The sequence below is a fragment of the Dendrobates tinctorius genome, unplaced genomic scaffold (genome assembly GCF_039654945.1).
Source record: "Dendrobates tinctorius isolate UK_male_01 unplaced genomic scaffold, ASM3965494v1 ptg000309l, whole genome shotgun sequence".
Taxonomy (NCBI): Eukaryota; Metazoa; Chordata; class Amphibia; order Anura; family Dendrobatidae; genus Dendrobates; species Dendrobates tinctorius.
This window is the reverse complement of record NW_027361976.1, coordinates 443,818-469,747: the sequence shown is the minus strand read 5'-3', so window position 1 is coordinate 469,747 and position 25,930 is coordinate 443,818. Positions and strand designations below refer to the sequence as shown.

At 39.1% G+C, this 25,930-nt stretch overlaps 1 protein-coding gene across 2 annotated transcripts in view; it reads left to right on the top strand.

Annotated features, from left to right (window-relative positions):
• The window catches only part of LOC141073625 (short transient receptor potential channel 5-like), a 624,006-nt gene that overhangs the window by 201,439 nt on the left and 396,637 nt on the right, over positions 1–25,930 (top strand). For both annotated transcript variants that reach the window (XM_073560935.1, XM_073560934.1), the window contains one exon: positions 19,745–20,143. In XM_073560935.1, the coding sequence (XP_073417036.1) occupies positions 19,766–20,143 (378 nt within the window). In that variant the 5' untranslated portion in view covers positions 19,745–19,765. The remainder of the gene's footprint in view (positions 1–19,744; positions 20,144–25,930) is intronic.

Here is a 25,930-nt window from a genome sequence, read left to right as displayed (position 1 = left end):
AAGGTTCTGTCTGATGGAGCCAGTTCTTTCAGTTGTTTAACAAAGGCAGTAGTGGGGTCACATGATAATTTATGGTAAGTGATCGTATCCTCCAGTAATCTTACTGATTCCAGATGGTACTGTTTGCGGTCAAGAATGACAATGCCTCCCCCTTTATCTGCCGGTCTTATGATTATATTATTATTCTCCTGAAGATCAATAAGTGATTTCTTTTCCTGGTTGCTAAGGTTACTCTTTAAAAATTTAGGTTTCCCCCTATATGATTTTCTCAGATCAGAAGTGACCAGGGTTTCAAATGAATGGCACACACTAGAATATTCACTGACTGGATTGAATATAGACGGATTAGCCAATGTTGTGTGAATAAATGGTGTGCTGTTTTGAGTGGGTATAGTGGGCATATGAGTTGACTGAGTCCTTTTAATAAAATATTTTTTAAGGGCCAAGTTCCGTAAGAATTTTTTAACACTAATAAATAGATTGAATGAACTGGTAGTTCTTGTAGGGGCAAACTTTAATCCTTTTTGTAGTAATAATTGCTCATTGGGGGTTAGTGAGTGGGAACTGAGATTAAAAATTTTCTGTTGTGATTGATCAACTTGGGTCATTTTCTTTTTGGTGAGTTGCCCACCCCTCTTACCTCTTTTGGTTTTCCAGAATTTACCCGAAAAAAATTTCTATTGATGGTAGATTGGAATACAGGACCTCTGTTTCTCCTCAGTGGATTATTGGTTTTAGACCTATATTGACTTCTAGAGGTGCTGGTAGCACTAGATATAGGTATAAGATGTGTTTGATTAGGCAATAGATTTAGCTTCAATGAGCCCCTAGTTGCTTTGCCTACTGGTTTACCAGGATTAGCTCTAGTTATAGTGGGTGCCCGAGTACTAGGGCCGGGTTCCTCTATATCTAATATGTCCTCCACATTCCAGGAGAGCTGTGAGTACCTATTTGATGTGGAAACATTGTTGTAATGAATTGAAGCTTCATCAAACGGGTGGTGTTCCATCCCTGATGATGTACTAGGATTGGATATACCAGTAATATGGTTACTAGAACCCGTACCATGTAAAGAGACACCCCTGGTGGTTGATCTTTGATTTTTTTTTGCGTGGAAACTGGAGTATATTGAGTTGAATTTGTCTCTGAATATGTGGAGAATGCAATAGAATTCTCAACCGGGGTTACAGATGGTGTTAACTGATATTCATCGAGGGTTAGAAGCTGTTGTGGTAGCCCCTCTTTATAAGGAATAGGAGAAACAGGAATAATGCCTGAGTCTAAAGGTACCTTATCGCGAATAAATTTTTTCATTTTTTTGTTCATGATTTCATTTTCCTTATCCTTTAATCTAGATATGATGTTAGAAGTAAGGTCCTGAATGCCCTCTATTTGATTGAATGTTCTAAGTTGCTCAAATAGGTTAGTAATGATCTGGGTGTTTTTTTTTTTAGATTTATTGATCTTTTCTCAATAATAAAATGCAAAGCCTGGTTAGAAAAAGAGGAAAAGAGAGTGTCCCATTCTTTTTGGATAGAGATATCACCAAAATCGCTGGCCAGTGTTTTATATACTGTTAAGCCTCTCGGCACCAAACCTGCTTTGGCATATTGCTCTAAAGAAGCTACCTCCCACATGGCCCTCATTTTAATGTGTAGGTATTTTTCCAAGGTCTTTAATAATGATTTTGCCTGTTCAAGGTCCGATGGAGCCGAGCTGTATTTGATAAACTGATTTTTAATCAGATTTAGCCTAAAATCCCTATAGTGCCATAGTTCATTAATGGCCATGGTGGGCTGCCTAAGTTGCACAGAACTAATCTAAAAAAGTATAAACAAACAATTATACACACTGGCGCTCCTTCTAAAAATGCACCTATAGGAGAAGCTGCAGGTGAAAACAGGCACTGTGCAAGTCCTGTTGCATAAAATACAAGTAAAAAAAATCCAAAATAAACTTCACTGCGCTTACTCTCCAAAAACTACCATAAATATGTAGCAAGGAAAACATTGTGCCAAAAAGATGCTCTAGATAGACCATTCACTGTCACTGCCAGATAGCAATTAGTTAAATAGAATTGAAAGCTGCAGAATAGATGACTGTTATGAATGAGTCACCGGAGGAGGAAAAAACAAAAATGCAAGCTAAGTCCAGAAAACCGAAGAGGTTGGTAGCTAACGGATTGCAGACCCCTGATCCTATTCACACAACTAACAGTAGCCGTGGAGTGTTCCTACGGTGATCCTAGACACCTCGTCACAGCCGGAGAACTACATAAGCCTAAAGAAAGAAAGGGGAAATCTAAACTGCCCCAGAGCAGACACCAAAGCAATAGACAGCCCCCAACATGTATTGTCGGTGAAAACAGATGAAAACACAAACACAGACAGAAAGACAGGCAGAGCAAATGATGGGGCCCAACTAACTAGATAGGAAAGGACAGAAAAGATGCTAGCTGCAATCTGCAAAAATCCTACCAAAAATGTCCCAACACGTCTGATAAGAAAAATGGCCCTGAAGTCACTAGACTTCAAAATCCCTATATCAGCACTCCGATATATTCTGAAGACAGAGCAAAAGAGATTTAACCAATCAGGGACAAAATGGAAATTCAGCAAAGCCCCAGCCGGGGCTTGCTGAACACAAAACTAAGCAAATCAGACAAAATCTCATGGAACAATAACAGAGCAAAACTTAGCTTTCAGAAGACAGGAACTGAACTGGAGGCCAGAGCTCAGAGCAGAGAAATCACCAGCAACCTTACAAGGGAGTCGGCAGCCTTATATCCACTCAGAGATTCCGGATGTCCAATCGCAATCCACCTGTTCAGATGACAGGTTTCTCCCATCCAAATCAGTTTCACCACCTCCTTTCACCAGCAGAGGGAGTTCGTCGGACATCAAAGGTGAAGGAGAAAATGAGCTCACAACAGATGACATATGTGAGGGATTGAATGCCATAAACTTAGATATAATGTGCAATATGTATTCGGGTGATCTACCATATACAGTGAATCATGCGGATTTAGATTAAAAACCATGCTTTATTAAACAATTGTTCAAATTAAATACATATATAAAAAAAGATACCCCATATCCACTGTACTGCTTAAATGACAAGCAAAATAAAAATAGAAATGACAATAAAATAAAATAAAAAAGGGGGGGTAGAGAAATACTGCTTAAAGAAAAAGAAACAGGGGACAAGAGACTCTTGTGTCTTTTCAATACACAGGGTGCATAAAGATCCCTAAGAATCCCCACTAGGAATTTTGTGAGAGGGGAATTTTAAAATGTTATTTTATAATTTATTGTGTTAAGGAGAGGAGCAGGGAATTTGGATTTAAAAAGCATAAAACTCAATATCATAATTTAGGCCTTTAGAGGCCATACTGTCCAGAAGAAAAATCCACCTGGATTCAGTTCTGTTTCAAGAAATCCCCACCTCTTGGATTAGGGCAGACTAATTCGATACCACAAAAAGAGATACCGTGGCAGGATCGATTGTGGATATCCGAATTCCTAATTGGAATTAGAGTTAGGGTTGGAATTAGGTTTAGGATTAGGGTTATGGTTGGGGTTAGGATTAGGGTTAGGGTTGGGATTAGGGTTAGGGGTGTGTTGGAATTAGGGTTGGAGCTAGAATTGAGGGGTTTCCACTATTTAGGCACATCAGGGGGTCTCCAAATGCGTCATGGCACCACAATTGATTCCAGCCAATTTTGCGTTCAAAAAGTCAAATGGTGCTCCCTCCCTTCCGAGGCCCGATGTGTGCCCAAACAGTGGTTTACCCCAACATATGGGGCATCAGCGTACTCAGGACAAATTGCACACCAACTTTGGGGGTCTAATTTCTCCTGTTACCCTTGGTAATATAAAAAAATTGGGGGCTAAAAGATCATTTTTATGGAAAAAAAGGATTTTTTTATTTTCACAGCTCTGCGTTATAAACTTCTGTGAAGCACTTGGGGGTTCAAAGTGCTCACCACACATCTAGATAAGCTCCTCGGGGAGGTCTAGTTTCTAAAATGGGGTCACATGTGGGGGATTTCTACTGTTTAGGCACATCAGGGGCTCTGCAAATGCAACATGACGCCCGCTGAACATTCCATGAAAGTCTGCATTCCAAAACGGCACTCCTTCCCTTCTGAGCTCTCCCATGTGCCCAAACAGTGGTTCCCCCCACATATAAGATAAGATAAGATAATCCTTTAATCGTCCCACCATGGGGAAATTCAGAGCATTACAGCTGCAAAGCAGGAACAAGTACAGATACAGATGCATAAAGGCATTACATTGACAGTAGGTAGGTACATATACGAAAAAAAAAGATATAACTGGACTATCACAACTTTGGATCTATCAGTTCACTGTTTGGGTCGTTCTCCGTTTTGGACTGTGCTGGTTATACAGCCTAACTGCAGCAGGAAGGAAGGACTTTTGATAGCGCTCCCTCTCACATTTAGGATGAAGTAGCCGGTCACTGACAGTACTGCACATCTTTGTCACGGTCTCATGCATGGGATGGGAATCATTCTGCACCATGTAGCTCACCTTGGCCAGTATCCTCCTGTCGCCTACTTCCTGAACTGGATCAAGGGGGCATCCCAGGACAGAGCTGGCCCTTCTAATCAGTTTGTCCAGCCTATTCCTGTCCCTGGTTGATATGCCACTACCCCAGCACGCCACACCAAAGAAGATGACTGATGCCACAACAGAGTTGAAGAAGGATGCAAGGAGTGCCCCCCTAACTCCGAAGGCTCTCAGCCTTCTGAGCAGATAAAGCCTACTGTGGCCCTTCCTGTACACTGCATCCAAGTGATGGGCCCAGTCAAGCTTATTATTGAGGATCACACCAAGGTACTTATAGGTGTCGACTATCTCAATGTCATTTCCCTGAATGTCAATTCCCTGAATGATATAGGGTATCAGCGTGCTCAGGACAAATCGCAAGATAACTTTTGTGGTCCAGTTTCTCCTGTTACCCTTGAGGAAATTAAAAATAGCGGGCTGAAAAACTTTTTTGAGGGAAAAAATGATTTTTTTATTTTCACGGCTCTGCGTTATAAACTTCTGTGAAGCACTTGGGGTTTCAAAGTGTTCACCACACATCTAGATAAGTTCCTTAAGTGGTTCTAGTTTCCAAAATGGCATCACTTGGGGGTTTCCACTGTTTAGGGGTCTAGTTTCCAAAATGGTGTCCACTGTTTAGGCACATAAGGGGTTCTCCAAACGCGACATGGCGTCTAATCTCAATTTCAGCCAATTCTGCATTGAAAAAGTCAAACAGCGCTCCTTCCCTTCTGATCTCTGCTGTGTGCCCAAAAAGTGTTTTATTCCCACATATGGGGTATTGGCAAACTCAGGACAAATTGCACAACCACTTGGATGGTCTAATTTCTCCTGTTACCCTTGCGAAAATAAAAATTTTGGGGCGAAAAGATCATTTTTGTGGAAAAAATATAATTTTTTATTTTCACGGCTCTACGTTATAAACTTCTGTGAAGCACTTGGAGGTTCAAAGTGCTCACCATACATCTAGATAAGTTCCTTAAGGGGTTCTAGTTTCCAAAATGGCATCACTTGTTGGGGGTTTCCACTGTTTAGGCACATCATGGGCTCTCCAAACGCAACATGGCGTCCAATCTCAATTCCAGCCAATTCTGCATTGAAAAAAGTAAAACGGCGCTCCTTCAGTTCCAAGCCCTGCCGTGTGCCCAAACAGTGGTTTACCCCCACATATGGGGTATCGGCATATTCAAGAGAAATTGCACAACAAATTTTGTGGTTCATTTTCTCTTTTTACACTTGTGGAAATAAAAAAAATGGTTCTGAAGTAAAATGTTTGTAAAAAAAAGTTAAATGTTAATTTTTTCCTTCGACATTGCTTCAGTTCCTGTGAAGCAGATAAAGGGTTAATAAACTTCTTGAATGTGGTTTTGAGCACCTTGAGGGGTGCAATTTTTAGAATGGTATCACTTTTGGGAATTTTCTGCCATATTGACCTCTCAAAGTGACTTCAAATGTGAGGTGGTCCCTAAAAAATGGTTTTGTAAATTTTGTTGTAAAAATGAGAAATCGCTGGTCAACTTTTAACCCTTATAACCTCCTAACATAAAAAAATTTTGGTTCCAAAATTGTGCTGATGTAAAGCAGACATGTGGGAAATGTTGTTTATTAAGTATTTTTTGTGACATATCTTTCTGATTTAAGGGCATAAAAATTAAAAGTTTGAAAATTGCAAAATTTTAAAAATTTTCACCATATTTCTGTTTTTTTTATAAATAAACGCAAGTCATAGTGAAGAAATGTAACCACTACCATGAAGTGAAATATGTCACGAAAAAAGAGAATCAGAATCAGCGGGATCCGTTAAAGTGTTCCAAAGTTATAACCTCATAAATTGACAGTGGTCAGAATTTTAAAAATTGGCCTGGTCATTAAGCCGCAGATTGGCTCCGTCACTAAGGGATTAAAGCTGGCATTCACCAGATGTCATCTGTCCCATAAAATGACTTAGAAGCAGATAACTTGCTATAAGGTTCTTGGTGCTCCTAATATACACATTATGTGTTTGGCTCATACGCACAGAATCCAATAACGAAGATATCTTTTTTTTTTGTACAGAATGCATAGTCTTTATAATTACTACCATGTTGAAACATCTACATACATAATATTTGTATGGAATGATGCTGAATAGACTTTTACCCAAGACTCTACTAAACTATCAGAAATAATCCGAACAATTGGCAAGAATCTTGAAATATTTTACTTTGGTTACACTGAAGGCTAGGCTCAAATGGTAGAATTATTTGTAGATAATGGCAATTACCAGTATCCATTGAGACTAAAGAATTCTTCCATGACCCCCAATTCTTTTGCTACAGTATTTCTTTTTTCATTCATATCTATTACACATTACAAAATTAATGAATGATCGATTTAATTCTATGGTTACGTCAGTTGCAATAAAACCGGAAAGATATGGGGTTAAACAGTTTCTCCTGTTAGAGACATCTAAGGTGTATGAAGGTCTGGTGAAAGAGAGGATGAAAGGATAAGGTAGGAATCAGATGTGATTTGTTTCAAGAGGATCCATAATAACCAATACGTCGGTTTTCTGTGCTGTGTTACAGATTCCACTGGGATCCAAATACAGCAGAATTACTTCAAATAAGCAGTGTGTGCTGCAAACCACAGCTGCTTCCACCGACGATTAAAATAATTCCGCATTTCAGACATGTTTTTAGGTTGTTTAACCACATCCAGTAATTTTGTTTTATCTTTTCAAAAGGGCTGTCTGTTTCATTATTTCGTCCTTTCTCTTTCGTTTCACCTCCCCTTCATGTCATGCATTTGTGTTTAGTTAAATGCAGATAAAGTACATTTTGTCCTAGTTAGACAATCCATCTTTGTTTCCTGAACTTGCAGACCATATTAGATTCTCGAATTTTATGTATGAATTGCTGATTCTATTACATATACTCTGTACTGTGGAAAACAATAACAAATCCACTTACCTGGACCCATAAACAGGGCGACTGGAAGAACATATTAAAAATGTGTTGCTCCCCACATATGAGAGCTTAATAAATTAAAGAAGCACTACCATCAAAATTTGAATCCTCTTAATATATTGCATCATATTATATAGCACTGTGTACTTACAATTGCTAATTTTGCCTTTCTACCCAGTTAATTCTTCTGTTTTCAAATAAGGTCTATGACATCATGTGATTAAAGAAATACTACGGTGGTTGAATCCTTCTAAGTTCCATGTAGAAGGAAATTGCTTTCCCTGCATGAGTCATCATTAGAACTACAATTCTACTAACTGCAAAGTCCCTGGCAGAGGAGAGGAGCTGAGCAATTAAGTCATTGTTATGATTGTGTAACAATTCATACTGGAAAATAAATAAAACACTAGAAACTGCAGATGACCCCGCCGATTCCTGCACAGACTAGAAATTCTGACCCTGCAGTCCCTAAAGGTTTCTACATGGGCAGGAATAGACCTAACGACAGACTAAATGATGGCAGCTTGGACCTCTGCTGCCTGAAAGGCCATTGAGCACTCCACGTACCTCCCAAGGAACCGGAGGGCAGAGCAGAGTGCAGCTTACCTACAGAAGGGAAGGTGTATTGAGATAGAAAGAGATCCCAGAGTGAGTTAAAACAAACCACCAAATACAAGCTGAGAAGATGAGATATTTACTGCTGCAGCGTGTGGCACCTGCTTCCTAAACAAGAAACGGAACACAGGTGCAGGGTGAAAAACATAATCAGCCGAGAGATAAACCCTTGCTGGTCTTTCACTGACTAGCATAAACAATGGGAGTATGGCTGGACATTCAAATTAGACTATCACAGGAGGAAAGTATATATAGCCACACCCAAAATGTGATAGGGCAGACAAATGAAAACACCTGTTAACCTAAAATGACTAACGCAAGTATAAAAGACAATAAACAGAGAAAAGGTGTAGCTGCTGTGGCTCAGTGGATAAAGAAGCCAATTACAAAGCACAGGATCAAGGGTCAAGGGTTCGAAGCCAGATGCGTGACAGGAGTTGAAGAGAGGGATTACTCATGCAGTGTCAAGTCTATGTCCTCTTGTGATTGTGATTTAAAACTGACAATCTAAATCCTTCTAAGCTCTATGTAGAAAAAGGAAGCCTTTTTTACCTGCATGAGTTATCCCCCTCTTCAACTTCTCTCCCCTGCCAGGGACTTTGCAATGAGCAGAATTGTTGTTCTAATCATAATTCATGCAGGGAAAAGAGACTTCCTATTTCTACAGAGAGCTTAGAAGGATTGAGCTAGTCAGTTTTTAATCACATGACGTCATAGACTTAATAGAAAAGAGAAAAATTAACTGGGTTGAAGAGCAGAATAAGCAATTGTAAGTACACAATTTTGTGATAGAGTGCAATGTACCTAAGGTAGAGATGGGATATTGATTTAAAGGCTGTGGACTTTGTGGGGGTTTGTTTTAAGAAAGAAGTTATATTAGGTTGCAGCAATGGCGGTCACAGACAGAAGAGAGCCTCTGTGCTAGAACAATAAGTAGGCCCTTTTCAATCCAATCATGTGTCTATAACAGGACCTGGTTGCCACTTTGGAGGTGAAAATAGCTCCCTTAGGTTACGTTCACAATAGCGTTTGGCTGGTACGCAGGGACATGCGTTGTATGCGGATGCGTCCACGTGCGTATTTTTGAAGTGCCCGCCGAACGCACAAAAATGCAACATGTTGCATTTGGCGGGCAAGTCAAAATGACACACGCGGACACATCCGCAATTCCGCATACAACACATGTCCCTGCGAGCCCAATGTTAAAGATAGGTACACAGGACGACACAGGACACATACGGAAGTAGGCGGAGCTTAATGGAAGAAGTACGCAGCCCTACGCAGATCAGCCAAACGCTAATGTGAACCCGGTTTTACCCCTTGAGCCCCTGTGCGGCTGCTCAGGTTGCACCAATGGTATGTCAGCCCTTGTGTTTCAGACTGCAATCTTCATTTCTTCATTCAGTTACCATGATATTCAATAAACTGATAGTTTGCAACATGGCTCCAAGTTTCAGACTTTTCGCTTGTGGATGTGTCCCTCATAGTAATACATGGTAGCTTTAAGGTTTGTCTGTGTCCAGGGGGCTGCTGCCCTTATTAGTTAATAATAATAATCTTTATTTTTATATATAGCGATAACATATTCCTGAGCACTTTACAGTTTGCACACATTATCAGCACTGTCCCCGATGGCGCTCATAATCTAAATTCCCTATCGGTATGTCTTTCGAATGTGGGAGGAAACCGGAGTACCCGGAGGAAACCCACGCAAACACGGGGAGAACATACAAACTCCTTGCAGATGTCATTGATGGGATTCAAACCCAGGACTCCAGCGCTGCAAGGCTGCAGTGCTATCCACTGAGACATCGTGCTGGCCTATTAGTTCTCATGTGTCAGCACAGCTTAGTTTCAAGTGCAATTTCACAATCTGTTTTCACCAGATCCACCCACCCTAATAACTTATATGCTTTCTCTCTGACGTCTCTGATCTACTATGTACAACCCCCTTCCATTTCCTGCTGTTATCTGTAATACTGATAGAAAGAAAGGAGAGTGCAAATAAAGCCATTAGAGTGGAGTGGAGCTCTGAAGAATTTTTATCAGTTTGTGTCGATTGACTTGCTAGACAAAGGACTGTGCAGCAGCAAAACTGTAAGAAAATGAGCGAACACTTTTTTAAACATGTGCTTCCATTTGCTTTTCGAAATCCAGTCATCAATTAAATTCAAGACAAATGTGTACATTTCTGTAAGGTTTTGATAGTCAGCTCCTATGTCCTGCAACTCTTTGGCAGATGTAAAGATTGGTTATTCTTCCATAAGTCTTAAAGAGTCACGAGATAGCTTCCAAATATTGCACAAATTCTAGGGTACAAAAACTGGTGGAAGATGAACCAGTCATCGACAATGTCAAAGCCTTCCAGATTCTTAAAATCAACATTTGGGGAGGAGGCCATTTGAGGCAATATAACTGCTAATGTTGTAGTTGCCATTAATGACAATTACTTACCCTACTACACTGTTAACTTAGCAAAAAAAATAGGGTTTGATATGTTTATACCACTATTCGGTTCTCCTACCCATGAGTCATTTTTCAATTTGAAGTAAAACTTCAGGGTTGACCTAATGTCCTTTTGCCATATTGTGACAAATATTTGTAAAGAGAAAGCTACATTGATTTCCCATTGATCAGTAATATATTTGGATAATAAAGCACGTTTTACAGCAGATGCAACATGTAAATTATAACAAGATGGACCTAGAATGCTGTTTATTTGTTGTGCCAAATATTGCTTGGCATAGGCTAAGTACAACCCGGCGAAACAAAATGCCAAAATCCTATGCAGATTAAGGCAATATGTGCTTTGTCATTGAAACAGCAAGAAGAAATGATTCAATACGGGTTAAGGTAAATATAAACTACCAAGGCACCCCTTAAATTAAGGCATATGGACATCATAGAGGGAGGTTCACCCCTTTTTCTGACAAAAAGTATAAAATGCTCTGTAAATTGAGCCATCCTTGTATCACACGAACATTTCCTGCAGGAAAAAAGGGAATGGATTTAAAGGAGAACTGGCAATTTTTAATTCACTTTTTGTAAATATTACTTTACTTCTTAATTTCAAGTTCCCAAAATAAGTCAGTGATAGAACATTTATCGTCTGAGCCTAGTATCAACAATTTACATTGCTCTTTCATAGTCAGTATTGCCGTCCATGAAAAGTTTATTAAAGGTGGAACTTAATGAACCTCCTTACAAAGTCCTCATTTCATGTGTCACAATTCTTATTTGTTACTCACTAACAGCTTATCATTTTCTTTATAATTATTGTACGATTTTAACTTGGGCTCTACGAGCTGTCAAATTTAAGAAGGCTGGGGAAAAAGGGAAAGGATTACAGCCTGAGACCCTTATCTCCTACTGACTCAGATTTCCGAGCTCAGCAGGAAGTCAGTCCATAAAGTATGGCAGAAAGGACTGTGTTATTCAATACTAGGTACATATGTGGGAGATTATAGCCTCAAGAGCTAAATGGGAATAATAGTTTCAGTCCAGCACCAATTAAAAAAAAGAAAAATATTATCGGATTTAATTAACAAATTGTGGATAACCCCCAAATAACCCTTATTAGAAAGCCTTAAAATTTAGCTTTTATTGATTTATTATTATATAAAAATGCTTTAGCACCCGGGGTATTACCTATTAAGTTAGAGATGCTAAGCATTGAGCACTTTATTATTGATAAATCGAGAAAAATTAGGGACATAATTTTTTATACCCTAAAGCATTTTTACATAATAATAAATCAATAAAAGTTAAATTTTAAAGCTTTATAGTGAGGGTTATTTGGGGTTCTCCCCAATTTGTGAATAATTGATGTATGCCTCAAAATCCTTTTTATTTATCCTCAAATCTTCAGTTTGTTATAAAATGTTATTTTATTTCCATCTCAGTTAAAAAAAACTCAGTTAAAAAAACACATGAAAACACGGAATTTTGAACACATGGCCACTTATGCGTTTTGAATTCTTAATCAGAGCATTGCTCTGAATCTGGTCCGAATAATATATAGTCTAAAAAAAAAAACAGAAAATAAGGCATTGGATTTTAATATTAAATACGTGAACTCCAATAGGTTAAGTGTTGTGAACTCTCTTGATCTGACTTCTGAGTCGGGGCTCCCTCTGGTGGTTGCCGCGGGTAGTGGAGCTGGTCATATTGACAGAAGTCTATCACTTGAAGAAGATGATTGGAAGTCAGGGGTTACTGACTGGGAGGATTTAAGTGAGTAAGCTCCCTTCAGTTGCTGCTGGTGATTTGTTTGTCTTCCTGTGCATTGTGAAGTCTGCTTTTTCCCCTCCTTGGTCTTGCATCATTCAGATAAGTTATTTGTTTGCTGGAATCTTTTGCATTATATATATTTTTTGCTTTTCTCTGCTTTCTGCTTTGCTGTGTGGGTTCAGCATTATTCCCTGCTGGGTGCTGGACCTTGCTCATATGTCACAGCTTGTCATTCTGTTCAGTATTGCTAATCCCCTGTTATATTAGTACCTTTTGCTTTGCTTCCAGTTCACACCAGAATGCTGATCTAGTGGGGGAAAGGTCATGTGGCCTCAGTGTTTTTTGTTTATCGGACGTGTTAGATTTGTTAAGGTTTTTGCATGATTGCAGACAGTATCTTTTCTGTCCTGTCCTATCTAGACAGTTTGGGCCCCATCATTTGCTCACTCTATTTTCTGCCTGCGTTTGTGCCTCATCTTGTCTCACCGTCAATATATGTTTGGGGGCTATCTATTCCTTTGGGGTTCTGCTCCGGGGCAGTTTAGCTTTCCCCTTTCTTGCTTTAGGCTTAGTTAACTCTTTGGCTGTACCGAGGCGTCTAGGGCATCGTAGGCACGTCCCATGGCTAATGCTAGTTGTGTTGTTAGGCTTAGGGGTCTGCAATCAGCTAAGTTGCCAACCTTTCTGGTTTCCGGGTTGCTTAGCTAATTTCCCGTAATCCTCCTCGGTACTGAATCGTAACAGTTAAGATTGTGACTTTTATTTGGTTCATTGATTATAATTAGTTTTGTGATTCCAAACATGAGAGAGTAGGGAGAGATTTCAGACCTGATATAGTTCCTGGGCTGCTTTGTCTGCAACCATTATTCCTATTTGTCTTCTGTTTATTCTCATGTGTTTCTTCACTTACCGTGAGCTGAATGTCTTTTTCAATTGTGTTCTTACAACAGCTAAATGCCAAGTCTAACCAATATAAGAAGATAACTGGTGTAAAACATTCAAAGAGTAATTGTTTAAATTTTTATGCCATAAATCAATATCAGAGATTGTTGCTTCTTTCACCTCCTGGACTGGTCCTTCTGTCTCAATTAAAGAGTAAATCTGTATTCAGAGAAGCCAGATTTTCCCATTACTGAGATAAGAGATGACAGTTCGTGCTTTAAAAATTCTATGAGGAATGGAGGAACTAGAGGCAGATGCAGAGAGTTTACTAAAAAATTCTTCTGAAACAACAGTTACAGTTCTCCAGCTGACATCTCCTATCTCAGTAATGGGAAAATCTGTCTTCACTGAAGACAGATTTTACCTGTGAATTGAGAATTTTGGGAATCTATGATCCGTCCAGGAGTACAAAAAAGCTGATTTCTCTATTATGATATAATACAAATTTTTTCTATCTTAATGTGTACTATTGATTTATGGAAGCAAAATTAAAATCATGATTAATCTTTAATAAATCAGTTCCATATGCTGGTCTTGAATAGGTGCCCTTTTTACTAATAGAAATAGACAGTTAGTGTTTATACTGAACTTCTTTTTTTAAGCAGTTTTCTAAATTACGGTCATGTACCTAGGTGTGAAATATGCTCTATATATTGACACACCCAGGTTATAGCCAAGCCTTTCATTGAGTATTTTGAAGGAAATAAATGTCCACTACTTTTTGATACTTTTCAGAAAGGGATTTTGGCTAGTTTATGATTACTGTATACTATTAGCAATGATGTATTTACACCTTCATCCATAAACCTGACCCAAAATCGAGCTCAATGCTTGTGATCATCAATTCATGATATAGGATATAGTTCACAAAGGATTTCCTTGCACTGTAGGAGAAACCAGTCTGACATTTGTCTTCTTGACTGAGGTCCTTGAGGATTGCACTTGAGAGACACTTCTATTAATGCATTACAGTCTTCTCAATCATTCATGGTTGTCGATGTGTACAATAAATGACTGCCACGCCATACAGTGTATTTATAAGGAAGACTAACTGTCTCATTGGAAACACTGATTATCATCCTGCTCTCCCGCTATTGCCAAGATATGATGAGAATGGAATTAAAAAAAATGGGATGTTTTCCAAAATAATGTTATGCTTTGTAAAATGTCCATGTAAGCTCATCATTACATCTACTTGTTGACCACAGAAAGCTAGAGCTAAAGTTCCAACCGGGCTGGTGGCCAGCACTGCACACTTAGGTAACAGTACGATCTGCCAACATACCTTGTATTGCTAATTAGCTTTGGAAGCACATCAAGGACAACGCTACAGTCTCATAAATAAGAAAAGGAAAGAACAGCTGGCAACATCCAAATGAGATTGAATGTTTATAATTGGATGCTAGAGTTCAGTAATTTGGAGCTAGACTATCTCCGGCGTTCACACTGCTAATGCCGCCTCTAAAAATACAATTCCTATCATCCCCTCTTCTGCTAAATATATTAGATATTAATATTTATTCAGGACTATTTACCTTCCTTCATTTTCTGGATACACATAACCTCACAAATTACTTCTACCCTAGCAACCTGTAGAACATTAATAATAGTAAAGTTAGTGGATGCTTTGCATGGAATAAACTATCTAATTAAAATTTGTTACCTATGTACAGTTTTCTTCAACACAGCATAGAAATATGAGGACATGATATGAGTAAGTCCTACAGAGAACTGATTTCAGATGTACGGACAATTACTAGATCACCTGTTCATTTCTGAAGAAAAGCCTGAAAACTTGAAACCACCCGGAGATACTCAACAAAAAAACCTTCAAAATGAATTCTCTAATTTATGATCAGTTTTTTGTTTTTGTGATGAAATAATCTATGGAATATTCACAGTATATCTAAAAATATCTACTAGCCCTTCTCCTAGGGCCTTCAATCTTTCAGGATTTGTCTGACTATCTTTTCATAGAAAAGTAAAGTGTGTCAGGCTGACCTAGCAGGAGACTAATGAAGAGATGTTCATTCTTATCCATAGTTGTCTCCATTCATGTCTTGGATTAAAGGCATGAAGTCAAAACAATTCATAGCATTTGGGTATGTGCAAACATTAAGCGGTTGCTGCAGACATTTCTGAAAAAATGCTGTAGAAAAAACACAAAAACATTGACAATTTTTTTTTCAATATTGTCATGTAAGTGATATCATTGTGTCTATATTTTATATCTATGTTATGACTGTATTTATCCATCAAGAACATTAAAATATGCACGATGAAATACAGTTTCCTAAGTTAATAATGAAAATGTATCCACAAAAATCGGATGCTAAACAGATGATCCATAAGGGATTACATTTTTAGCCACCCATAGTTATGTATATGGGCAAGTCTCATTGGAAATACAGAAGAGTGCATACAACTGTCACCTGAACAGCTGTTGGCAGCAGATTATTCAGGATACTCTCCAAGCTTATGACAGCAGAGCTTCTTTATTCAGGAATAATCAGGAACAATATATGATAAGCTTAATAGATCAGGAATAAATCATTTGTGTGTCTCTATCTGTGCAGCATCTACAGCAGGCTGCTTCTCTCATATACAGACACAGGAAACAGGAAATACAGTCACATGCTCTCCCTGTGTGAGCCTCTGGGAGGTTTTTTGTTCTAACTTTATGAACAGCATAAAAATCTAGCAACTAAACACTAATAGACAGGAATGGAGTTGTTGTGCCAAACATATTCCAACAACAGCCCTATTGAATCACATTGGTCAGTGTGCTCTCCGATTCTTACTTGAACACCACAAGTTTGTATAACAAACTTGTGTGAATAAGGTTTTGATAATTTTTGTATGGACATGTGAAGAATTTTTTGTCCCTCTCGAGCTGTTAGCCCGACCTCCAGGGTTAACCCTTTCTGTCCCTGTCTCTACCCTGTGCAAGACAAGCACAGAATACCATAGGAATGCATTACATATATAACATGTTTCACAATACACATTAAGAACAGTGCAAAACACATACATTACAGTAAGTCAATATACATGAGACATGAAATGCTCAACTTACAAAAAGGGTCACATAAATCCTGTATGGAGGAGAGGCAAACGAGGGTCTCCACCACCTCCTTACATCTACTGAATACTTACCATTCATTAGACTAAAGACTATGACAAAAAAATGTTGCTAATACCACACTTTTTGCAAATGGACGCAGTTTTTGTGCAAGAAGAGAAATAAAATCAAGAATTAGCAAATACAAGCCTGCAAATGATTGGCCAGGTAACAACTTGGAAATCAATGAAATACTGTATACAAGCCATGAATCAACAAGAACTGCATTTTTTCATGTTGATCTTGATGAGGAGGTGGGCTAGAGTTCAAGACTTCAGAGCTGGCATGTATCTCGATGTGCGTCTCACCATAATCTTACTCAAGTTGGGGACTGGAGTAGAATTTGTAATGTACCGAATGCTGGCACTCATTAATTTGATGGGCAGGAGTAGCAAGGCACCTTTATGCCCCAGTTTCACCAACTTTAGCAGACCTGAGCGAAAAAGTGTGAAAAGTCACATTCGCAAACTTGCATTGTGCAAAAATGTTACAACTTTTCAAAGCTTTTTATTACAGAATTTTGTAAAAAAAAGTTTTGATGAATCAGTGCCATAGTTCTAAAGGGACTGTTCACCTTTGGGACCATTTTAATTTATTTTTTGGTTTTACTTAAATGCATGTATTTCTGACGTAAAATATTTTTTTTGCAATTGTGTTTCTTTAAAATTGTCACTTTTACAGTTTTTTTTTGTTTACCTATACATTCATCTTTGATGTGGTATATAGACATTAATCATTTAAGAGACATCCAGAAAAAGATAATATCTACATTCTCTCCCATAGGAATGTTGAAACTAGCTCATTTAATTTTTTCTGAAACAAGCACCAGACAGTACAACATGGAGATTGGAAAGGGCAAACGGTGCACATTATTTAATGACACACAATTTAAAAAGAAAAAAATTTAGACCCAAATGCACATATTTAAGTAAAAAAATGGAAAATTGGTCACAAAGGTGGACAACCGCTTTAAGGCTATTATCTAACTACATAGAATTCATATACAGTATCTAGAAAGCTAAAGTGCGCTAAAACTAACTTATGCTGCCTAACATGTTTTATTATGACTCAGAACTCCACCCATCAGCCTCTGGTGGTTTTAATTGCAGTAGAATCCTATCTAAAAATATAAATGTAGCTTAAGAGAGAATTCACATTAGGAAAGGTCCCCAGAAAACTGAGATTGCATTGTCGTTGGCTGCTGGGTCCGCATAATTTGGCCAAATTATGCGCTAAGTAACTTCAGGGAAATTTGAGGCTTTGGAGTACTTTCTATTCCAGATTAATCGATTTGCTGCAAATCAAAATTTCTGCCAAAATTTTAAACAAATCAGTAAGTTTAAATTTCTAGAGATTCGCTCATATCTACTGCCTGCGGACAGGTATTTTTGTAACTCTATGTTTTCCAGAGCGCTCAACTCAGAAGGAAAAGTAGTCTTTCCTTGAATATCATTGGCAAAACAAAAGTAAGGGGGCCACCTGTCAGGCATTATGGCATATTTACAGTGAAGGAAAAAATTATTTGATCCTTTGCTGATTTTGTAAGTTTACCCACTGACAAAGACATGAACAGTCTATAATTTTAAGGGTAGGTTAATTTTAACATTGAGAAATAGAATATCAAGAATAAAATCGAGAAATTCACATTGTATAAATTATATAAATGTATTTTTATTTTTCAGTGAGAAATGAGTATTTGGTCCCCTACCAACAATTAAGAGTTCTGGCTCCTACAGATCAGTTAGATGCTCCTATTCAACTCATTACCTGCATTAAAGACAGCTGTGTAACATTTTCACCTTTATAAAAGACTCCTGTCCACAGGCTCAATTAATCAGTCAAACTCTAACCTCTACAACATGGGCAAGACCAAAGAGCTTAATAAAGATGTCAGGGACAAGATCATAGACCTGCAAAAAGCTGGAATGGGCTACAAACCCATAAGTAAGACTCTGGGTGAGAAGGAGACAACTGTTGGTGCAATAGTAAGAAAATGGAAGAAATAAAAAATGACTGTCAATCAGCATTGATCTGGGGCACCATACAAAATCTCACCTCATGGGGTATCCTTGATCATGAGGAAGGTGAGAGATCAGCCTACAACTACACGGGGAGAACTTGTTAATGATCTCAAGGCATCTGGGCCACAGTGACCAAGAAAACCATTGGTAACACATTACGCCGTAAAGGTTTATTATTCTGCAGTGGCCGCAAGGTCCCCCTGCTCAAGAAGGCACATGTGCAGGCCCTTCTGAAGTTTGCCAATGAACACATTGATGATTCTGTGAGTGATTGGAAGAAGGTGCTGTGGTCAGCTGAAACAAAAATTGAGCTTTTTGGAATTAACTGAACTCACTATGTTTGGAGGAAGAGAATGCTGCCTATGACCCAAAGAACACCGTCCCCACTGTCAAGCATGGAGGTGGAAACATTATGTTTGGGGGATGTTTCTCTGCTAAGGGCACAGGACTACTTCACTGCATCAATGGGAGAATGGATGGAGCCATGTACCATAAAATCCTGAGTGACAACCTCCTTCCCTTTGCCAGGACATTAAAAATGGGTCGTGGCTGGGTCTTCCAGCAAGACAATGACTCAAAACATACAGCCAAGACAACAAAGGAGTGGCTCAAAAAGAAGCATATTAAGGTCATGGAGTGGCCTAGCCAGTCTCCAGACCTTAATCCCATAGAAAACTTATGGAGGGAGTTGAAGCTCCGAGTTGCCAAGCGACGGTCTCAAAATCTTAATGATTTAGAGATGATCTGCAAAGAGGAGTGGACCAAAATTCCTCCTGACATGTGCGCAAACCTCATCATCAACTACAAAAATGTCTGACTGCTGTGCTTGCCAACAAGGGTTTTGCCACCAAGTATTAAGTCTTGTTTGCCAGAGGGAACAAACACTTATTTCTCACTGCAAAATACAAATAAATTTATATCATTTATACAATGTTATTTTCTGGATTTTATTTTTGATATTCTATTTCTCAATGTTTTAAGTAACCTACCCTTAAAAGTATAGACTGTTCATCTCTTTGTCAGTGGGCAAACTTACAAAATCACCAAGGGATCAAATAATTATTTCCTTCACTGTATGTCGATGAATAAAAAATATTACTATAAATAAAGAACATATGCAGTACATTTACATTATCATAGATATGATTGGCTCATATATGAACAACAAAAGCTATTCTCATAACTTTTTTTTATTTATTTGGACCAGACTATACAAATTCCCTGTTGAAAAAGTGCCTTAATCATGTAATTTATTATTATATTGATATTACAAGGATCTTTTTTCTCCTATTACAGGTTGTAATGTCACTATGAACAATGGCCCAGCTCTACTACAAAAAGGTGAATTACTCACCCTACAGAGATCGGATTCCACTGCAGATTGTGCGGACAGAGGTAGAGTTGTCACTGGAGGAAAAGGCCTACCTCATTGCTGTGGAAAAGGGAGACTATGCCAGCGTCAAGCATGCTCTGGAGGAAGCCGAAATCTACTACAACATCAACATCAATTGCATGGATCCACTTGGCCGAAGCGCTCTTCTCATAGCCATAGAGAACGAAAACTTAGAGATCATGGAGCTTTTGCTCAGCCACAGTGTCTATGTGGGAGATGCTCTTTTGTATGCAATACGGAAGGAAGTGGTGGGAGCTGTGGAGCTACTTTTAAGCTACAGAAGACCAAGTGGAGAAAAGCAGGTGGGTGAAAGTATCACATCTGATGCAGAACTGTAAATTCAATATCTGTTTTAATTTCTTCTGACAGTGACGATTGGAGGAAACATTGCATTGTTGCATGTTTAATATCACATGTATTATATATGAAGAAAATCACATTATGCTAAATATTCGCAGTGTACCACAGAATATTTACTGACAGTCTGAGTGGGTTAGAGATTTATTTTTGAATGCTTTCATTTATTGTGCTAGACTTTTTTATTTTTTTAAATATATTTTTTAGAGGGTTTTATTTCTTTTATTATTTTGACTTTGTTATTTTAACATTTTAAACACATATCAGCAAGAATAAAATATATATATAAAACGATAAAAAGTCTTCTTCTTGAGTTGGAAGTAAGAGGAAGTAGGGGAGGTAAGACATGTTTGCATTCAGTCATCTTAAAAGTGGTTGTTTGTGACTTTCATATTGATGGCCTGTCCTTAGAATAGATCATCAATATCTGACCGGACAATAAGCATTTTGTCTGCAGCAGCAGCAGCAGCAGCCACTGTGAGGGAACTGTATCATTACATGGTTGCCCTGCACTGAACATAAAGATGGTTCAAATAGAACAGAACTAGAGTTTCTCTAAGTAAGCTCTCCATTCTTACTCAGAGAAAGTGGAGACAAGTAGGGGGACTTTCCTTGTTTACAGAATGCTCAAGTTCTGGTGCTCTTCTGGTGCACCAGGGCTCAGCTCTTCCTGTTGCCCTGGTGCATTGGCAATAGGGGTAAAGGTAGCTGAGGTTGATGTACGCTATGAATTGTCCAAAAACACAGCTTACATCAAGCCCTGGGGTTAGTAATTGAGAGGCGTCGTTCAGACACCCACATTACTAACCCAGTACTGAAAAGGGTGGCATGGTAGCTCAGTGTTTAGCACTGCAGCCTTGCTGTGCTGGGGTCCTGGGTTCAAGGACAACATCTGCAAGAAGTTTGCATCTTCTTCCCATGTTTGCATGGCTTTCCTCTGGATACTCCAGTTTCATTCCAAAGACATACTGATAGGGAATTTAGATTGTAAGCGCCATCGGGGAGAGTGCCAATAATGTCTGTAAAGCGCTGTGGAATTAATGGTGCTATATAAATGAGTAAAATAAATAAAAGAGAAAAACACACAAAAATACTTTATTTGAAAAATCACTCCCTGACTCTTTCCCTGGTTCACCAATTTCTAACAAAAAAATAAAAGCCCACCCTGGTTCGACATAGTCCAAGGAATCCGATGTAGTCTAGAGATAGAAACCTGAAAAACATAAAAAGAGAGAAATAAAAACAAGACACTGTCTCTCGTTCACCAACTTACTATAAAAAAAAGTTTCCACACAGATTGGCCATAATCCAGCGCTTCCCAAAATGTCCCCGAATCCTTTGTCCTCATTGTGCCACTCTATAGGCATTAGTAACAGCCACTCCCGGCTCATGTTGCGCTCCGTGAGACCCGTAGACTGTGAAGAGCAGTAACATTACTGATGTCACCGCTCATCAGAGGCGCCATGTTACTATTAATTTGCATAGCTGTATAGGATAACAATATCACAGTATTCAGGTTCACTGGATACAAAATACTAGTACTGCCACAAATATATTTTGGGTTTGTTCCTACCTATTACAATGCGACAATGATAGAGCCATGTACTATACCTCACTAAGGTTTAACTGATTAGTTGTAAACTGCATAGCTGTTAAATGTTAATAAAGCAACAGTACTCTTTACTTCCTTGCAAAATCAGTAGACTGTGAACTATATTAGCTTTACTGTGCATTAGCTGTTTTATAGTCATACACACTATGTATTTTCCAAGCCAAAAAATTAAGTTCCATCAAAGCTGTGTTCATTGGACCAAGAACAATCCTCCCGAGGCTGCTATCGCTCCCCAGTAGACTTCTGCTGCATAATATGGAGGAAATGCCTAGGACTAAGCAAGTGAATTCATATTCTTGTTCTTGTCTCCGTTACTATGAAAGAGTGTATGTAAGCTGTAATTACTGCTAGAACATATTTGTTTTCAAATCATAAAGGAAATGAAATGCTGATCGCTGCAATGTAGAAGCAACATCAATCTTGTCCATCTATGCTAATGGCTACATTTGAATGATTTCTTTTGCTTTCTGCATTGTACAAGAACCATTATCAAGGAATTTTTATGTCTAGAGTTGAGCAAATCAGTTTGATGCAAACATATTCATGTTGAGTTTTTAGGAATTCGCTGAAACTGGCGAATTTGAACAATTTGCAATTCACTTTGGGTGAATCGCCTATAATGCCCACAGTCATTTTATACATTGCAAAAGACTGCACCAGCCAGTGTGGGATCAAAAGAACTTAGGCTGGGTTCACATTATGTTTAGGCAGTTCGTTAGATGGACTGCGTTACACCATGGCATAACGCGGTGTAACGCAGTCCATTAACGCTGCCATTGCCCTCCTTTGTCGGGCGCATCGCGATGCATGCTGTAAAGCGGCACGCGTTCGCGATGTGCCATCATTCAGTGACGGAGCCTCGGACGCGGGCTGCAGCATCTGAGGCTCCGTCACTGCTAGCGCTGATGAATCATGCTATACAGTTATCGCAGCCCGTCAACGCTATGCGCTGAACGGGCTGGTTAAACGCAATGTGAACCTGGCCTTAGGCATGGCAGATTGGTCTTCCTCATAATGCAGCTATCACATCACATACTATAGTACAGTTAAGCAACAGTAACTATGATAGCCTATACAAAAGCAGAGGCAGAGAATGCAGAAGCCATTGTGGGGTGAACCAGCATAGTGAGAGGCCATCACAGCTTAACCATATAGATAGTTTAAGAAAAAAAAAATAGAAAAAATCTTCAAATTTTATTCCATAAGTATCAATAGTCATACAGATACGGAAAGAAAGCCATAAAGCAATGAGGGAACTGTACAGATAGTGTTGGACAGTACAGCAGTGAAGAATATTAGTGTGTGAGTAAAAGAGAATAGTGTCATACTCGTTTTTCAGGGCAATTGGAAGCTTTTGAAATACCTGGAAAATTTGGTAAATTTGTAGAATTCAACTTTGTAAAGATTTGCTCTTCTTATGACCTTTACTTTCCATAGAGCGGGAATGATATCCAAGTGGTGTAACATTCTGCCTTTCATACCACGTAGGGAAACTTTTAGATAACAACTACTCAAAAAGTAAGACTGTGCATTGACTAGATAACATTCATTGTTATGGAAGAATATTTTAATGTGACATTAAAAGAATTGTATGAGGATGTCAACTTTTCTCCGTATATCATATTAGGTCACACGGGAAATATAGAGAATTGGGGTTCCCATTCACGTGATGTATTACATGGATGTATTACGCTATTGGTCATGCATGCACACTACAGCTCTATTCATATGGGATCCCTAATCTAGTAAATGGTGGGGCTGAAAGCAATTGGATCCTCATTAGTGATGGGCGAGCATTAAAATGCTCGGGTGCTCGAACCAAGCAACGAGCCCAATGTAAGTCTATGGGAAAACCGAACATTTTTGCAGTGCCCCCCTGGGGTCTTTTTAGGGTCTAAAAACATCAGAAATCAATGGGAACAGTGCTCAAATGACATGGGAACATCATGGGGAAGACCCCTGGAAGCATTTTTGACTCCTAGGTCACTGCTGTGAACGATGTTGTCAGAGTGTTATGCCACTTTTACAGGTGCACACTAAAACATACAAAAACAAAAACAAAATGGATTTTCCTGGGAAATATGTTAACGAACATCCTTTCCAGGGTAATGATTTGTATGTAAGGCAAAATAAATAACCCAAAACAAAAATGTTCCTCCACCATTTGGGTTATGTTCACACGTAGCATTTTTGATGCGTTTTTCAACTTTAGCATTGCTTTCAACCAAGACAAATGCACTCACTGAGAAGTGTCATTTTAGCATATAACAACCTTAGCTGGCCATGTGGTGTGTGACACATCACCAGACACATCCTGTTTCATTTATGAAGGAGGGACTCTGAAAGTCATAAAGCCTATTTTTATAGGGGCATTAATATTCTTAAAGGGCCATCAGCTGGCTATGCTTTGTTGTTCCCATTATTAATCAGTGGGTCTCTTATACTGATTTTGCCTATGCAGTGAGTGGCTGGGTTGCCAAAAATTAGGACGCACCCCAATACCCCTTTGACGAGACGTACAGGATGGCTTCATGAAAAATGTTCCCATTCTAAGAAAGTGTGTCTCCCATAGTGTTTGCCAATGCATTGAATGCAAGGCCTGCCTTGCCCCAAAGTTACACGCACCCCAATAACCCTTTGAAGTGACGTAGTGGATAGCCACATGAAATTAAAATTTCCATTATTAGAAATTTGGTACTCCCATACTGTTTGCCTATGCAGTGAATGCAAGGCCCGCCTTGCCACAAAGCTACATGCACCTCAATAACACTTAGAAAAGACGTCCTGGATGACCACGTGAAACCAAAGTTCCAATTATTATGAATTTTGTACTCCCATAAAGTTTGCCCATGAAATGAATGCAAGGCCTGCCTTGCCAAAAAGTTACACGCACCCCAATAACCCTTTGAACCGACGTAGTGGAAGGCTATATGAAACCAAAGTTTCCATTATGCTTATTTTTTTTATTCCCATACAGTTTGCCCAAAAAGTGAATGCAAGGCCTGCCCTGTCACAAACTTACACGCACCCCAATAACACTTGGAACAGAAGTCCTGGATGACCACATGAAACCAAAGTTCCAATTATTATGAATTTTGTACTCCCATAAAGTTTGCCCATGAGGTGATTGCAAGGCCTGCTCCGAATTTGGATGCACCCCAATAACCCTAAAACAGACGTCCTGGATGGCCAAATGAAACCAAAGTTCCCATTATTATTTATTTGATACTGCCACACTGTTTGCCTATGCATTGAATGCAAGGCCTGCCTTGCCACAAAGTTACCCTTTGAACCGACGTAGTGGATGGCTATATGAAACCAAAGTTCCCATTATGCTTATTTTTTTTTACTCCCATACAGTTTGCCCATGAAGTGAATGCATGGCCTGCCCTGTCACAAACTTACATGCACCCCAATAACACTTGGAACAGAAGTCCTGGATGGCCACATGAAACCAAAGTTCCCATTATTAGAAATGTTGTACTGCCACACTGTTTGCCTATGCATTGAATGCAATGCCAGCCTTGCCACAAAGTTACACATACCTCAATAAGCCTTTGAACCCACGTACTGGATGGCCACATGCAACCAAAGTTCCCAGTATTCATTTGGTACTCCCATACTGTTTGATTATGCATTGAATGCAAGCCCTGCCCTGCCCCAAAGTTACACGCACCCCAATAAGCCTTTGAAACAAAGTACTGGATGTCCACATGAAACCAAATTTCCCATTTTTCATTTGGTACTCCCATACTGTTTGCTTATTATCACAGAGTGACTGGCCCACTGTGATGACACGACCCACCAATCGGTCGGTCACTAAATGGCAAAACAAAAAACACACCAGGGGACACCAGGGAAACTTTAACAATGGTGGGCCCTGCGATAGGGAACAGGGGAATGGTCACCTCTGCGCTCACCTAAGGATGTGCCCTGCTATTACTACTGTCCCTATATGGGTTTTTTCAACCCGTCGCCTAGCAGGATACCTAAACCCTCACTTGCCCTGCTCCTATCCCTAAGTAGGGAATTGGCAAGTGAAGACACTGGTCCCACCACTGCACTATGACAACACAAAGTAAGGTAAGACAAACACCACAGGGAAAAGGAAACACAAAAC